The sequence below is a fragment of the Callorhinus ursinus genome, unplaced genomic scaffold (genome assembly GCF_003265705.2).
Source record: "Callorhinus ursinus isolate GAN/ISIS: 27379988/994484 unplaced genomic scaffold, GSC_fseal_2.0 scaffold1, whole genome shotgun sequence".
Lineage (NCBI taxonomy): Eukaryota > Metazoa > Chordata > Mammalia > Carnivora > Otariidae > Callorhinus > Callorhinus ursinus.
This window is the reverse complement of record NW_027397063.1, coordinates 62,742,808-62,761,125: the sequence shown is the minus strand read 5'-3', so window position 1 is coordinate 62,761,125 and position 18,318 is coordinate 62,742,808. Positions and strand designations below refer to the sequence as shown.

At 36.7% G+C, this 18,318-nt stretch overlaps 1 protein-coding gene across 10 annotated transcripts in view; it reads left to right on the top strand.

Annotated features, from left to right (window-relative positions):
* Positions 1 to 18,318, top strand: part of DLG1 (discs large MAGUK scaffold protein 1) — a 258,605-nt gene that overhangs the window by 159,516 nt on the left and 80,771 nt on the right. For all 10 annotated transcript variants that reach the window (XM_073895197.1, XM_025876309.2, XM_025876298.2 and 7 more), the window contains 2 exons: positions 1,126 to 1,262; positions 5,634 to 5,778. In XM_073895197.1, coding sequence (XP_073751298.1) covers positions 1,126 to 1,262; positions 5,634 to 5,778 — 282 coding nt within the window. The remainder of the gene's footprint in view (positions 1 to 1,125; positions 1,263 to 5,633; positions 5,779 to 18,318) is intronic.

Genomic DNA, 18,318 nt, shown 5'->3' with positions numbered 1-18,318 from the left:
TCTACAAATACATTTACATGCAGATGCACAGGCTAAGTTAAAATAAGAAAATATGTGTGTCATTAGCAGTTATATCTGCAATGAGGACAGTTCATATTTGATATCTGAATTTTGAAAACATTGATGGGATTGAAGATAAATGGAAATACTGATTCTAATTTGTAGCTTCGTGGAAGAAGTAGTATTCCAACAAATGAAAAAAGGAATAGAGAGCTACTAATTTGTCTGGTTTTAAAGCTATGGGATTTATGAATTACAGAAATTCTTCATTTAAAAAATTCGTAAAGGGGCGTATGGGTGGTGCAGTCAGTTAAACATCCAACTCTTGGTTTCAGCTCAGGTCCTGATCTCAGGGTTGTGTGATCCTGCCTGTGCTGGGCTCTGGGCTCAGGGCAGAGTCTACTTAAAACTCTCTCTCACTCTCCCTCTGCCCCTCCCCACCTCCTCCACCCCATCCCCCTACAATCAAGCTCACTCTATCTAAAATAAATCTTTAAAAAAATAAAAGTAATTCACAGAATATTGGAAAAAGAACAAAATTATCCACATATCTGAAGCTTATTAGTTCTGCCCACCACCAAAAATTTTATTATTTTTCTCAATTGTTTTAATCTTGTGAAGGCATTAGAACTGTTAGAAGCACAATCAGGATGGCAGCAAAAGTGAAACATAATTTTATAATGCCTCTTTGAAACAAACAAATACATTTACAAAAAGACTTTAAGGAGTAACCTGAGGAGGGGGGGAAGGAACTTATTTGTAACTATAGGAACACCATATTTTATATATATATATATATATATATATATATATATATATATATATATATAAAATTGTCCACTGGCTACAAAACAAATACATAAGACTTAAAAAGTAGGCACATAGGGGCACCTGGGTGGCTCAGTCACTTGAGCATCTGCCAGCTCTTGATCTCAACTCAGATCTTGATCTGAGGGTTGTGAGTTTGAGCCCCCTTTAAAAAAAAAAAAAAGCAAATAGATTCTATTGTGTTTTAAAAAAAAAACATGAGTGTGAATAGACTATCACCTTCTAGTTTTCAACCATTTCTTTGGATTTAAATTCACGTTAAATGATGAAATTTCAAAACTCGTGTTTTCCAAACAGGTCTTGGGTTCAGCATTGCTGGAGGTGTTGGAAATCAACATATTCCTGGGGATAATAGCATCTATGTAACCAAAATAATTGAAGGAGGTGCAGCACATAAAGATGGTAAACTTCAGATTGGAGATAAACTTTTAGCAGTGAGTATCAGAAATCTGTTATTTTAAAAATCATTTTGATGTCTTCTCTTTTTTTTAAACTGTAATTTCTACTTGCCAAAAATGTTTAAGTGAATACTAATCATGCTTTAATCAAAACCTGAAAAATTATTCTTGGTATTATCTTATTAGCTCTTTTTTCTCCCCCTCTGCTAGCTTTCCCCTATCTCTTTTTTTTTCTTTTTTGTTGAAGGGTTAGGGAGTTCGATGCACAGAATTGTTTAAATAGTGTCATCCTTCATGTGACTTTTTTCCTTTTTTTTAACTTAATTATAGTATAATGAAAATTGCTAAAGTCTACCCAACCCAAAACTAGAATATCAACAATTTGTGGTTTTTATTCATTTGCTTTTTAAAAATTGTTTAATCACATACATATGCCCAAATATTTTGTTTAATATTCTGAAAATTTTTTTAAAGGCTCTTTGCTGAATGTAGTCTTTTAATACTTTTTTTAATCGATATTGGTTTACTGAGATTTATCCATATTGTTGCCTAGAGCTAAAATACATTCATTTCACCTCTACATAATATTGTGTTCTGGAACTATACTGCAGTTTATTTGTCCAGTCTTCATCAATAACTGTCCGAGTCTATGTTCCCTGGAAAAATAACCTGAAGAAAAGCTACCATGCTAAGGTTTTGTTGGGAAGCATAATCTCAGAAAGTTAGAGTGAGTGAAAATGAAATGAGAGGCAGAGAATAAGGGAAAGTCATTACAAGCTATTATGTTTCTGAGCTGGCCATAATATCATAAGAAAATGTCTCTGATTGACTGTCATATAGGACAGTCTTCCAGGCAGGTGATGTGACACTATTAAACTTTAGATCCAGCCGTCCAGGGAAAAGAAAGGATTTGTCTCCCTGTCTCTTCTTTGGTAGAGTCTACCCCATGGAGCTAATTGTCCTAAATTTCTGGACTTTTACTCAGCTCCTCTGGGCAAATGCTAGGGAAGCCAGCTCCCATACTCCATGGCATAGTACTTCCTTTGAACTCAGAAGTGGTGGAAAGAACCAGAGCCTCAGTGATCTAGACAGATCAGACACAGGCTTTTGATATCTTACAGCTCTCACTCTATGGAACAACATACCCAAGCACAGTCCTTACCCTAGAAGAGAGTGAAAGAGCTGATGATGGCAGGAGACAAGGTGAGAGAAGCAGTAGCCAGGACTCTCCAGTAGCACACAGCCAAAGCCTAGTGGGCAGGTAGGCTCAAGCAAATCTGAAAAGGCATATAAACTAGGTCTAATATAGTGGAGAGTTGGGTTATTTCCCTTTTTTTTTTTTTTGGTAGTGTTAATAATTCTGCTAGGGAGAGCTGCTGTGTGTTCTGGTGAACATGTACATACAAGAGTTTCACTTAACTATTTATCCTAAGCAATGGTCATGGAATGTCCTTTTAGTAACATTATAGCAAAAACAGTATGTTTTCCAAACCGGTTATAAAAATGTACACTCCTGTCAGCAATATATAAATGATTTCTTTGTTGTACATGCTGTCCAGTACTGCTTATTGCTGCAGCAAGGAGATACGCCGATTGTTTTCAGGTTAATAATGGGGAAGAGGAAAGAGCTGACTTTGAAGTGCTTTTCTGCGCGCGCACACACACACACAGCAGTTGAAAACAGCTTTCTTTCTCCACTGAGTTTCTTATTTGTACTTTTTAATTTCTTAGATACCATGTTTTCTTTTATAGTTTTTCCAGAATAGGTTTCAGTGGTTGGGAAGCCAGCAGTGTATGCTGATTGACCATTTAGTAAGGCTTTGGTTGTCATAATCCCACTGAAATTATCAAATTCTTAGTTCTCATTTTAATTGACAATCAGGCATTCGGCACGGTTTCCTCCTTCAGACACTTTTTCCATTTTGCTTAACAGTTACCATCCTCTTTCCTGGTATTCCTCTTATCTCACTAGTCTTTACTTCTCATTCTCCCTTTTGGTGCATCTTCTCCCTAACCTCTAAACATTGAAGTGAGACAGGACTTGGTCCTTGTACACTTTTTCTTCTTTTTGATAGGTGGTCAAATAACTTACTGTCTCATTGCACATGATAGGCATAAGTATTGTTTTCTGACTTCAGTTTTATTTTTACACACATACACATATATTTTATGCTCAGCTGGAATATAAAAAATTTTAACAGTGGTTCTTGGCAAAACAGTTGAAAAGCCCTAGGAGATTTCATCTAGTTTCCTTTCATATGTCTCAAGAGTCAGATTAAATTTAATATATCTAAAAATGAACTTCTGAGTTTCATCCTACACCCCACCCACCACCCTCAAATCCTGTTCCTTGCACAATCTTCACATCTCATGAAATGGGAACTTTATCCTTCTATTTGCCCAGGTCTAAAACTTCAGGATCATTCTCCTTCCTACTCCTTATTGAATCCCTTAGCAAATCTTGTCAGCTCTTTTATCTGTTATCTAACTCTGCTTAAGAAAACACAAAAATTAGTGGCTAAAACAACAACAGTAATTATTTACACTTCTCTAATTTGGGTAGGGTTCAGCCAGGACAGTCTGTCTCTGTTCTGCATAATGTCACCTGGTAGCTGAGCCAGAGCCAGGAAATCAACTTCGAAGTTCAATCATATGTGGTAGACAAGTTGGGTTGGCTGTCAAGTGAGAGCTCAGCTGGAACTGTTAGCCAGTGGTCTCCCCCACATGGCTACATTAGACTTCTCACAGGATGGTGAGAAGAGGGACATATCAAAAGACAGGCTCCCGTGTGTGGCATTTATCAGTCCTTTCTTTGCATCACAGTTACTAATGTCTCATTGGCTAAAGCTAGTTACATAGCCAAGCAAGGTTCACTGTAGGAAGGGATTTTACAGGGATATGAATACCAAGATGCATGGCTCACTGCAGGCCACCAAAGGAACAGTATACCACAGCTGTATATTTCAAAATGCAGGCAGTCCTTCATTGTACATGGTAGTGTGGGACCATAAAAATGACCATGTGGCTGAAACCCTGCAAAGCAGCATTAATAATTGGTGGCGAAAGTTAATGATTGTTCTGTGACCTTTAAAAATTTTTGTCAGAACATTAAAAACTCTCCTGTCAATTACACAGGTACAAATTAGGGAAATGAGGAATATACTGAAATGAGTATTTGTTTAGTACATTGTAATTTTAAAACATTAGAAACATTTATGGTGTTTTATTTCTTTGCCAAAAAAAAAAAATTACCAAAAAGAAGAGCAAAGTTAACCTAAAGGTAGCAGAAGGAAGGAAATAATAAAAATTAGAAGTTAATGAAATAGGGAACAGGAAAACCAGAGAGAAGATAAACCAAAACTTGGTTCTTTGGAAAGGTGAACAAAATTGACAAACCTTAGCTAGACTGATCGAGAGAAAAAGGCTCAAATTTCTAAAAGTAGGAATAAAAGAGGGGACATAAGGAAATACTTTTATTTATGAACAATTATATGCCAACATATTAGTTAATTTAGATGAAATGGACAGATGTCTAGAAAGCCACCACTACGACTTTTATTCAGACTGTATTGAAGACTCTAGGCAGGAAAATAAAAAGGCACTGAGATTGGGAAGGAAAAAGTAAAAATTAGTAGAATACATCTACAAGTATAGTTTTACATGTATATAGAAAATCCTAAGGAACCTACTGATAGAACTAGTAAGTTTAGCAAGGTCAGTTCTGTTTCTATAACAGGAGATAGATGAATGACTAATAACTGAAAAAAGTCTCGACTATTAATTAAGCAGTGAAAGTAAAAACTTAATGTACAAATTGAAACAAGCTTTTTTATAAATTGATACTGTTCGGTATTGGCAAAAGCCTGAGTAGATGGGTATGATACACTCATATTCTTTGCTAGCGAGTGTAAGTTTATTAGAAGTCATTTATTTAGAACAGTTTAAATACCTGTTAATATTGGAATGGCTTAATATATTATGATATAACCACATAGTGGTATACTGTGCAACAGTTTTTTAACTCTATGTGTCCCAACATGGAAAGATCTCTTAGATACCTTATATTAAAAATCCAGTTGTAGAATAAAAACTTTAATATAGTCTCATTTTCTTAAAAAAAAATCTAAAATATACCTACATATATTCATAAATACCTTAGAGTAGAAGAAGGAATAGGCTTGGAGATTGGGAGGAATAGGGACTGGAATTAAGATTGGCTATTTCATTAACACACATAAACAACTTCCTGATGTGATAGTAAAAATGGGTATTTTCTTTTCACATACTTTTATATTCCTTAAATCACTCCTGCTTTCTCCCTGTGTTTTGGTATAACTGTTTATAACCAAAAAGGAGAAAGCTAGTGAAAATGTCCTAAAACAAATGTCTTTTGGGATATTCTTTTAGGTGAATAGTGTGTGTTTGGAAGAAGTTACTCATGAAGAAGCAGTAACTGCCTTAAAGAACACGTCTGATTTTGTTTATTTGAAAGTGGCAAAACCCACAAGTATGTATATGAATGATGGCTATATACCACCTGATATCACCAGCTGTAAGTCTGTTTGCTTAAATCTATCATATTTCCCTATTTTTAAATATTTTAAAGGAATTATATTAAGCATTTTAACTAAATAGTTTTTAAAAATCAAATTTAAATCAATCTTGATAGTAAGAAGAGTGTGTCCTTTTTCAAAGTTTTATATAGGTAACAGTCACCAAAGGTATTTGCAAGTAATGCACATTCTTGTTTTGCTCTAATAGTTTTGGAATGTAGTGCAGAAACTTAACAAGCAATTCTTTTAAAACCATGGTAATTTTGAGGTTTCTGGTGCTGCTGGTTCATGGACTACACTTTAAGAAATACTAACATTAAATATTTCTACAACTTGAGCCTTTCTGTGCTCTGTTATGTGAGCACAGATATTATTTTTGTACAAACTCCTAGTGTATTACCTAACTGTATTTGTATACAGTACAATTGTGTTGCCTAGAAATGAACTGTTATGAAAAGTACTAATGTAATTTTAAGTTTCCTGTTTGATTTTCGGTTTCTTTTTTAATGTACAAGCTGGGATAAGATTTAAATACTGTACTTCTATTTGTTGAAAAATGGAAGTTTTATTTCTTTGGTGCATTGAGTTAATATTAGAAGCACCCGTGTGTACCAGAGACCTTAAATGTACTCTCCGTAGTCTGCTTTTCCAAGTCTTTCTCCTTTAAATTGTAGAATTTTAGAATATTTGTGGTTTTATAAATCGCAAGTTTCCAGTTTTAAAACTGTCAAAGTTCGTTACTGTCATTAATCATTATAAGTTCAATATAAATTATATTTTGAAATGAATATACTGTCTTCCAGTGATACATCTTCATTATCTAACCATTGATTTATTAATTACTCAAGGATAACTGAACCTTTTAAAATAGTATTCAGTCTCTTTAATGGAGAAGGATGATGTCTTTTTTTTTAATACTTCATTTGTGTCAGAACAGAACTTTGCTACTTGTTAAACATTCTCACATACAGTTGGTCTTACACATGAACTTTATATAAGGGCTTTATGTATTTTTATTTGTGATTAGACATGCAAATTCACTAATAAACTATTTTATGCACCAGTGTAAATATCAGTCTTATTTATTATGCTGCCTTATGTATTCAAGACAATAGCGTATTTGTAACAATTGTTCTGTGAACTGAGAATTGGTGTCCTGATTATGACCAAACATACAAACAGCCAGGCTGCTTTTATATGTCGAACTGAAAAAAATAGTTGTTATTTTTTAATTGAATTATCCCTTTTTACGTATTCTAATATATAAAAAATGGAAGAGCTAGTCCTAAAGAGTAATAATTAAATAATGATTGGTTGTTTTCCTTATAGGCATAGATATATAATCTTTCTTTTTCTCATCTATTGAAGTAATAGAACATTGTGAAAAAGTTGCTTACCCTTGCTAGTTCAGCTCTTCCATAAGGTTCTATTTCCATTCCCCCTCTTTTCTTAGGCAACTACAATTATGAATTTTGTTATATACTTCCAGCCCACGTTCATACCACATAGGCTGTTCATATCATTTATCTATGTGTTTTTTATTTTTTTTTATTTATTTTTTTTAAAGATTTTATTTATTAATTTGACAGAGAGAGAGAGCATGAGAGCAGGAACACAAGCAGGGGGAGTGGGAGAGGGAGAAGCAGGCCTCCCACTGAGCAGGGAGCCTGATGTGGGACTCGATCCCAGGACCCTGGGATCATGACCTGAGCCGAAGGCAGACGCTTAACGACTGAGCCACCCAGGCGCCCTATCTATGTGTTTTTTAAAAAGCATTTGTGATTCAGGGCACCTAGGTGGCTCAGTTGGTTAAACGTCCAACTCTTGGTTTCAGCTCAGGCCATGATCTCAGGGTTGTGAAATCCAGCCCTGCATCAGGCTCCACACTCAGCACAGAATCTGCTTGAGATCCTCTCCCCCTCCCCTCCACTGAATGCATGCGCTTTTTCTCTCTCTCTCTCTCTCTCATATAAATAAAATATTTTTTTCAATAAGGCATTTGTGATTAAAAACTTTTTACAGGGGTGCCTGGGTGGCTCAGTCGGTTAAGCGTCTGCCTTTGGCCTGGGATCACCCCCGCATCTGACTCTCTGCTCAGCAGGGAACCTGCTTCTCCCTCTTCCTCTGCCTACTGCTATGCCTACTTGTGATATCTCTCTCTCTGTCAAATAAATAAATAAAATCTTTTTAAAACAATAAAATAAAAACTTTTTACAGAAATTATATTTTTACCTATCACCGTTTCTGAAGTCCTTGTCATCAGACTCTCCAACTTACTACCTATCCCTTATGTTGTCATCTAGTGTCCTCCTCATCAATCTGGCTTTAGTCACTAAAGGTTTTAGTGTCAGCCCCATTGTCCTTGCCACTACTATTCATGTTGTCATTCTTAGTGATGTCCAGCCAAAATTCACACTGATGACTTATTCAACAGTCTGGCCTCTTTGTTTCTTGATCTCTTTTCTTCCTAACTATCCTGCCCTCCACTCCACCTCAAATACATGCTTCCATATAATAATTTATATCTTAATCATTATCAGGGCACCTGGGTGTCTCAGTTAAGCCCACAACTCTTGATTTCGGCTCAGGTCATGTTCTCAGGGTTGTGGGATTGAGCCCTGAGTCAGGCTCTATGCTCTGTGGAGAGTCAACTTGAGATTCTCTCTCTCCCTGTACCTCTGCCTCTCCCCAGCCCCATGTGCTCTCTTCTCTCTCCCTCTCTCTTTCTCTATTTCTAATAATAAATAAATCTTTAGATGTTTTCATTATCACTATCTTCACCACCTCAATTCTTTGACTGCATACCTCAGTTCATTTATCCCTATTCTAGCAATTCATCCTCATTTTAACCTTCCATCCTTTGACACTACAACTTGATTGCCCCCTTGTGTCTCCATTTGTCTATGTTTTTTAGCTTAGCTTCCATGATTTGTCATGATACTCTCTTCCTTGCACATATCTTCTATTCCCTTGCCCCCACCCCCACTTCCTCCTTGGCAGAATCCCTGCCAAGGTTCAACTTGCTGTCTTCCTTCATTCCTGCTCCCTAAAAAAGCAGAACATCGCTGGAGAGAAGTACAAAACTGTAGTTTGCTATGACCATAAATTTCAGATAGGATCATGCTCTTGTGGTTGTAACCAAAATATAGATAATAACCAAAATAGGGTACCCAGGAATATAAGTAGTTTTCTTATTGAAAGAAAAAAAAGTCCATTAGATCTAACAGAGAACATAGTTTCTCTGATGACATCAGAATGCTCATTCTGGTGCATTATGTGTCTTCTTGCTTTTAATTTATATTCTTTTCAGCTGGAAGGCCTCATTGAACTTCTGACTTGGTCATTGATCTCTTTCCACTTTTACTTCAAGTACTTCCACTTGCTTCTCTTCTAAACCTTGGAGGGCTTGGATCATTAACCTTGATACCTAAGGACAAAAAATTAGGCTCCCTTGTTTTGTAGTTCCCTGGGGAATCTTTTCAGTTAGGATGTGGGGTATAGAAAATAGCATTGTTTTATCTGATCCTTCTTAGGGGATGTCATTTCTTTGATAAGAACATTAATTTTTAGTCTCTTCTGTGTTGAGATACTATGCCTTATAGGTAAGAATGACTCTTCCAGAAAAGATCCATTGAATAAAGACACAGTCTGGAGATGGCAGGGGAAAAAGTACCTTTTCTGGTTTGTGCAGTTGACTGAATTTCTTGTCCAGTTGTATATTGTTGTCATTGTTCCAACCAGAATTGATAATGCGGCAAAGAAATTTGAGTCAAAAATCAGTAAACTCTAGACTTTAAAAGGCCGGTGATTACAGAGGTTCACATGAGTGTCTGTTGCATTAGAGCAACATGCCAGTTCCCTTGAAAATCACAAGATACTCTTGCTTATCACCCAGAAAAGACTTTGGACTTTGAAAGTCAAGAGCCATGATTGAAAGCCCTTTGGCCTGAATGCAGAAGAGCATCTTAAATACAAACTAGACAGAAAAGAGTTACTGTAGAGTACTGCAAACCTGTAAAATGAAAGATACAGTAAACTTCAAGCCCTATACTATCAGTAGACATTGTAACTTTTTAGAGAGAGATGTACCCATGCTCATAGAGCATACATTTTTTCCAGTAAGCCATGATATCGTTTATTAGCAGTTGTCTTTTACACTGGTCGCTTCGCACTCCTTTTACCTCTCAAGCCACTATAAAACTTTGAACTAATGATCCTTGCATTTTTGTACTTCTGATTGTGTTATAATGCTTTGTGCATAGAAGACCATATATAATGAAAGAAGAGACTGTTGGTTAAGTAATGTATATTACAGCTAAGTTTTGAAATGCTTTGTAACTTTATCATAAAGCCTCAGGAAATTAAATATTGCTTTCAGTGGGTTTTGATAACGATGCAAATAATTCAGATGTGTTGCATTTTTAAAATTACAACTGAAATGTATTGTTTATTTTCTCTTTTTTTTTTTTCTAGAAAGAGAGAGCACGAAAGTGCAAATAGGTGAGGGGCAGAGGGAGAGAGAGAGAGAGAATCTTAAGCAGACTCCATGTTCAGCATGGAGCCTGACTTAGGGCTTGATCTCATGACCCTGAAATCGTGACCCAAGCCGAATCAAGAGTGGAGCTCTTAACCTACTGAGCCACTCAGCTCAGTTTTTTTCTATTCTTAGATCTCACTAGAATTACAACCTATCTATGACATTTACTATTATTAAAAGGAACCAAGCAAGAGGGGCACCTGGGTCACTCAGTCGTTAAACGTCTGCCTTCGGCTCAGGTCCCAGCACCGGGCTCCCTCCTCGGCAGGAAGCCTGCTTCTCCCTCTCCCACTCCCCCTACTTGTGTTCCCTCTCCTGCTGTGTCTCTCTCTGTCAAATAAATAAATAAATCTTTAAAAAAGGAACCAAGCAAGAGATAGTTTTTGCTTATTTTTTATTTTTGCTTTTTACCAGGTTTCCATTCTTTTATGCAAGTGTTAAAAAGAATATTTTGATTTCAACTCAGGTTATGATCGAGCCCCACACTGGGCTCTGTGCCCAGTGGGGAGTCTGCTTGAGATTCTCTCCCTCTCCCTCTGCCCCACCCCCACTCGCGTGCATGCTTGTGTGCTTTCTCTCTAAAATAAATAAATCTTTTCTTAAAAAAGCATAATTATAAATTGGGTTGACAGAACTGAGCTGGTATCAGAGCATAGAGGTTTTTTTTTAATAAACTTTATATTTTAGAGCAATTTTAGATTCACAGCAAAATTGAGCAGAAGGTAGAGAAATTTCTCATAACACCATCTGCCCCCATCCATGCATAGCCTCCCCTATTATCAACATCCCCCACCAGAATGATATATTTGTTACAACTGATGAACCTACATTGCCACATCTTACCCAAAATTCACAGTTTACATTAGGTTTCACTTTTAATTGTACGTTCTGTGGGTTTGAACAAATATATAATGACCTGTATCCATCATCATAGAATCATATAGAGTAGTTTCACTTACCTAAAAATCCTGTGTTCTTCTATCTGTTCTTTCTCTCCTCTAACCTGTAGCAACCACTGATTTTTTTTACTCTTACCATAGTTTGGCCTTTTCCAGAATGTTATATAGCTTGTATCATACAGTATGTAGCCTTTTGAGGTTGGCTTCTTTCACATAGTAATATGCATCCAGGGTTTCCCATATCTTTTCATGGCTTATAGCTCCTTTCTTTTTAGTGCTGAATAACTCTTTGGGTGTATCACAGTTTATTTATCCATTCACCAGTGGAAGAACATCTTGGTTTCTTACAAATTTTGGAAATTATGAATAAAGCTGCTTTAAGTATCTGTGGGCAGGTTTCTGTGTGGACATAAGTTTTCATCTCCTTTTGGTGAATACCAAGGAACATGATGGCTGGGTCAGATAGTAAGAATATGTTTAGTTTTATAAGAAATGGCCAAACTGTCTTCCAAATTGACTGTACTCCAGCCATGAGAGTTCCTGTTGTTTCACGTTCTTACCAGCATTTGATGTTATCATTGTTCGGTATCTGGGCCATTCTAATAGATGTACAACAGTTTTAATTAGCATTTTCCTGATGACGTGTGGTGTGGAGCACCTTTTCATATACTTATTCACCATCTTTGGTCTTCGGTGAGGTGTCTGTTAAGGGTCTTTGGCACATTTTAAAATTGAGTTATCTTACTGTTGAATTTAAGAGTTCTTTCTATACTTTGGCCCACAGTCCTTTATCAGGTATGTCTTTTGCAAATATTTTTGTCCCAGTCTGTGGCTGGTCTTTTAATTTTTTAGACAGTGTCTTTTTCAGAGCAGAAACATTTTATTTTTTTTTGTTTGTTTTTTTGTTTTGTTTTGTTTTGTTTTTAAAGATTTTATTTATTTATTTGAGAGACAGAATGAGAGAGAAAGCACATGAGATGGGGGGAGGGTCAGAGGGAGAAGCAGACTCCCTGGTGAGCAGGGAGCCCAATGCGGGACTCGATCCCGGGACTCCAGGATCATGACCTGAGCCGAAGGCAGTCGCTTAACCAACTGAGCCACCCAGGCGCCCTTGAGCAGAAACATTTTAATGAAATCTAGCTTTTTTATTCTTTTGTTTTCATGGATCCTGCCTTTGGTGTCATTGCCATATCCAGAGTCATCTAGGTTTTCTCCTATGTTATCTTCTAGGAGTCTTATAGTTTTGTGTTTCACATTCAGGTCTGTGATCCACTTTGAATTAATTTTGTAAGGTTTATGTCTAGATTCATTTTTTTTTCTTTTGCATGTGGACATCCAATTGTTTCAACAACATTTGTTGAAAAGACTGTCTTTGCTCATACTGCCTTTGCCCCTCTGTCAAAGATCAGTTGACTATATTTATAGTATGCTTCTGGACTCCCTGTTCTGTTCCATTTTTATCTATTTTTCTGTTCTCTTTCCAGTACCACACTGTCTTGATTACTCTAGCTTTATAGGAAGTCTTGAACTCAGGGAGTCTCAGTCCTCCGACTTTGTTCTTCAATATTTTGCTGTCTTTTGTGGGTCTTTTGCCTCTCCTTATAAACCTTAGGATTAATTTGACAATATCCACAAAATAACTTATTGGTATTTTGATTGGGATTGTAGTGAATCTGTAGATCAAGTTGAAAAGAACTAATTAGGGGCACCTGGGTGGCTCAGTCGTTAAGCGTCTTGCCTTCACCTCAGGTCGTGATCCCAGGGTCCTGGGATCGAGGCCCGCATCTGGCTCCCTGCTCCGCGGGAAGCCTGCTTCTCCCTCTCCCACGCCCCCTGCTTGTGTTCCCTCTCTCTCTGTGTTTCTCTCTGTCAAATAAATAAAATCTTTTAAAAATAAATAACTAATTATCTTGACAGTATTGAGTCTTTCTACCCATGAACATGGAATATCTCTCTATTTAACTCTTCTTTGATCTCTTTCATCAGAATTTTATTGTTTTATTCACATAGAATAAATCTTCTATACATTTTGTTAGATTTATACTTAAGTATATCGTTTTGGGGGTGCTGATGTAAATGGTATTGTCTTTTTAATTTCAAATTCCACTTGTTCATTGCTGGTATATAGGAAAGCAATTGACCCTTTTTGGCAATTGACTTTCATATATATTAACCTTGTATCCTGCAAACTTGCTAAGATTGCTTATTAGTTCCAGGAGTTTTTTTGTCGATTCTTTCAGATTTTCTACATAAATGATCATGACATCTACAAACAAAGAGTTCTGTTATTTCTTTCTCAGTCTATATACCTTTATTTCCTTTTCTTGTCTTACCACATTAGGACATTCTTTACTCGTTCCTCTTCTTAATGGTAAAACTTCAAGTTTCTCACTCTTAAGTTTATAGATACACTTTAACAAGTTGATGATACTCCCTTCTGTTCCTAGTTTACTGAGAGTTTATATCATAAATTGATACTGGGTTTTATCAAGTGCTTTTTCTGCATCCATTGATCATGTGACTTTTCTTCTTTAGCCTGTTGACGTGATAGATCATATTAATTGATTTTCAAATGTTGAACCAGCTTTGCATACCTGGGATAAATCCCATATGCTTACGGTTTACAGTCCTTTTTATACATTGTTGGATTTGATTTGCTAATAGTCTGTTGATTTTTCCATCTATGTTCATGAGAGATATTGTTCTGTAGTTGTTGTTTATTTTTCTTGTAATTTCTTTGTCTGGTTCTGTTGTCTGGGGTAATGCTGACTTCATAGAATGAGTTAGGAAGCATTCCCTTGGCTTCTGTCTGCTGGAAGAGATTATAGGGAATTGGTATAATTTCTTCCTTAAATACTTGTTTGGTGGAACTCATCAGTGAACCTAGCTGGGCCTGATAGATTCTGTTTTGGAAGGCAATCAGTTATTGATTCAGTTTCTTTAATAGATATAGGCTGTTCAGATGGTCTATTTTGTGTGTGTGGGTTTTGGCAGATTGTGTCTTTCAAGGAATTGGTCCATTTCATCTACGTTACAAATTTTGTGGGCATAGAGCTGTTCGTAATATTTATTTTCCTTTTAACGTCCATGGGATCTGTCATGATGTCCCCTCCTTTCATTTCTGATATTAATAATTTTTCTTCTCTTTTTTTCTTAGCTTGGCTCAAGGCTTACTAATTTTATTGATCTTTTCAAAGAAGCAGCTTTTGGGGGCGCCTGGATGGCTCAGATGGTTAAGTGTCCGCCTTTGGCTCAGGTCATGATCCCAGAGTCCTGGGATCGAGTCCCGCATCGGGCTCCCTGCTCCTTGGAAGCCTGCTGTCTCATGAATAAATAAATAAAAATCTTAAAAAAAAAAAAAAAAGCAGCTTTTGGTCCTACTGATTTTCTCTATTGATTTCATGTTTTTTAATTTCATTGATTTCTGCTCTAATTTTTTATTTCTTTCCTTATTTTAATTTGCTCTTTTTTAGTTTCATAGGGTAGAAGCTAAGATGACTCATTTTAGATTTATAGTATTGAATACATTCAATACTATAAATTTCCCTCTTAGCACTGCTTTCACTCTATCCCACAGTTTTGATATACCATGTTTTCATTTTCACTTAGTTCAAAATATTTTTAATTTCTCCAGAGATTTCTTTTTTGATCCATGTACTATTTAGGAGTGTATTATATAATCCCTACATATTTTGAGATCTCCAGCTATCATTTTGTTACTGATTTCTTTTCATTCCATTGTGATTTGAGAGCAGACATTGTATGATTTATTTTTTTTAATTTGCTAAGATGTGTTTTATGGCCCAGGATGTGGTCTGTCTTGGTGAATGCTCCATGTGAGCTTAAGAAGAATGTATGTTCTGTTGTTGGATGGAGTAGTCTATAGGTGTCCATTATATCCTGTTGATTAATGATATTGTTGAGTTCATCTATGTCCTTACTGATTTTCTGCCTCATATATCTGTCCATGTATAAGAAAAGAGTGTGCATCCATCTGTTTCTCCTTGCAGTTCTCTCATTTGGGCCTCACATAGCTTGACACTATTGTTGGATGCATACGTGTTAAGGATTGTATATCTTCTTGGAGAATTGACCCTTTTGTCATTATGTAATGCCCTTCTTTATCCCTCATAACTTTATTTATTTTGAGTCTTCTCTGTCTGAAATTAATGTAGTTACTCCCACTTCCTTTTATTAGTGTTAGAATGGTAATATCTTTCTCCATCCCTTTACTTTTCATCTATGTGTGCCTTTATAAAGTGCCTTTCTTATAGACAGTATATAATTGGGTCTTGTTTTTGATCCACTCTGATAATCTTGGTCTTCTAATTGGTGCATTTAGACCATTGATGTTCATAGTGATTATTGATACAGTTGGATTAATATCTATTATATCTGTTACTGTTTTCTATTTGTTGCTCTTGTTTCTGTATTTGTCATCCACTCTTTTTCTGTCCTTTACAATTTTATTCAAACATTTTATTCCATTTTCTCTCCTTCCTTAACAGTTATAGTCTCGCTTTACTTTTTTTCAGTGGTTACCCTAGAGTTTGCAATATACATATCAACTAATTCAAGTCCACTAACACTATACAGCTTCATAGGTAGTATAAGTACCTTAAAATAAAACTAATTCCTCTCTCCCATCCCTTGTACCATTGCTGACATTCATTTCACTTATACATATACATACACACACATATATATACACACACATAAGCAAATGTAGTTGAATACAGTGTCACTACTATTCGTTTCTGAGAAGTAAGATGTAATTCTTATCTTTGTACCTCTATCAGTATAGTGGGTTTTTTTTCCCTGTGACTTCTTTTAAGATTCCTCTCCTTCCCCCCACCTTTTTCCCTCTCATTTGAAAAGGATATTTCTACATGTAATTTTCTTGGCATTTAACCTAATTGGTGTTTCCTGAGCTTCCTAGATCTGTGGTTTGATGTCTGATGTTAATTCGTAGTCATTATTGTTTCAAATATTTTTTCCATCCTTTCTCTCCTTCTACATTTGGTATTCCCATTTCTTATATGGGTTTGATGTCTGATGTTAATTCTTAGTCATTATTGTTTCAAATATTTCTTCCTAGATCTATGGTTTGATGTCTGATGTTAATTCTTAGTCATTATTGTTTCAAGTATTTCTTCCATCCTTTCTCTCCTTCTACATTTGGTATTCCCATTTCTTATATGTTACACCTTTTGTAGCTATCTCACCATTCTTGGATATTTTGTTTTGGGTTTCTTTTGTTTCATTCTCTTTTTTTCTTTGCTTTTCAGTGTTAGTGGTTGCTATTGAGATATCCTTAAATTCAGAGATTCTTTTCTCAGCCATTGCCAGACTGTTAATAAGCCCATCAAAGGCATTCTTCATTTCTGTTAACAGTGTTTTTGTTGTCTAGTATTTCATTTTGTTTCTCTTAGAATTCCCACCTCTCTGCTTACCTTGCTTATCTGTTTTTGCATACTGTCTATCCACTTGAGCCATTAGCATGTTAATCGTTGTTTTATTTTTTTTTTTAGAAAGAGACAGAGAGCAGGGGGGAGGGGCAGAGGGCGAGGGAGAAAGAGTCTCAAGCAGACTCCACACTGAGCACCAGCCCAACTTGGGGCTTGATCTCATGATGCTGAGATCACGACCTGAGCCAAAACCAAGAGTTGGACGCTTAACTGACTGCACAACCCAGGCACCCTTCATCATTGTTGTTCTAAATTCCTGGTCTGATATTCCAACATTGCTGCTATGTCTGAGTCTGTTCTCATGTTTGCCCTGTCTCTTCCAACTGTGTTTTTGCCTTTTATTATGTCTTGTAATTTTTTCCTGATAGCCAGGCATGATGTACTGGGTAAAAGGAACTGCTGTAAATAGGCCATTAGTAATGTGACGATAAGGTGTTGGGGAGGGAAAGTGTTCCTAGTCCTGTGATCAGGTCTCAAGTCTTTTAATGAGTTTGCACCTCTGGAATGTAAGCTACCCAGTGCTTCTCAGTATTCTCACTTCCTCCCTTAGGTGGATAGGATGACCAGAGTGGACTGGAGTTATTTCCCTTACCCCAGGTCACTGGTCTCTGATAAAACCCTAGCAGGCTAGGCTTTGATAATTTCTCCTGAGGGCAGACTCTGTTATGAAAAACAGAATGCTCTTGTGTATTTCAGAATGGTTTGTTTTCCCTTCCTCCTGTCGGCAGCACAAGATTTTTCTCCACTATTCACTGTGAGCCTGGTAGAGATCCAGGAGGTAAAACTCAAAAATGTGTGGGCTCCCCCAGTAACAGGGTCCCCCAGGAGTGTTTTGGGTTTTGGGGAGGGGTTGTTTGGTTTTTTGGTTTTTGGGGGTTTTTTTCTTCAGTTTACCATATTTTTTTTTATTATGTTCAGTTAGCCACTGTATAGTATATAATTAGTCCTTGATGCAGTGTTCAACAATTCATTAGTTAAGTATAACACCCAGTGCTCATCACAGCACTTGCCCTCCCATCCGCCTGTTACCCCATCCGCCCACCCTCTTCCCCTCTGAAACCCCCAGATTGTTTCTCGGGGTCTATAGTCTCTCATGGTTCATCTCTCTGATTTCTCTGCCTTTGGATTTCCCTCCCTTCCCCTATGGTCCTCCATGCTATTGCTTGTGTTGCACATATGAGTGAAACCATATAATAATTGTCTTTTTCTGTTTGACTTACTTCACTTAACGTAATCCCCTCCAGTTCCATCCATGTCGATGCAAATGGTGGGTATTCATTGTTTCTGATGGCTGAATAATATTCCATTGTGTAGATACACCGCATCTTCTTTATCCATTCATCTGTTGAAGGGCATCTTGGCTCCTTCCACAGTTTGGCTATTGTGGACATTGCTGCTATGAACATTGGGGCGCAGGTGCCCCTTTTTCTCACTACATCTCTATCTTTGGGGTAAATACCCAGTAGTGCAATTGCTGGGTCATAGGGTAGCTCTATTCTTAATGTCTTGAAGAACCTCCATACTGTTTTCTAGAGTGGCTGTACCAACTTGCATTCCTACCAGCAGTGTAAGAGAGTTCCCCATTCTCCACATCCTCGCCAACATTTGTTGTTTCCTGTTTTGTTAATTTTTGTC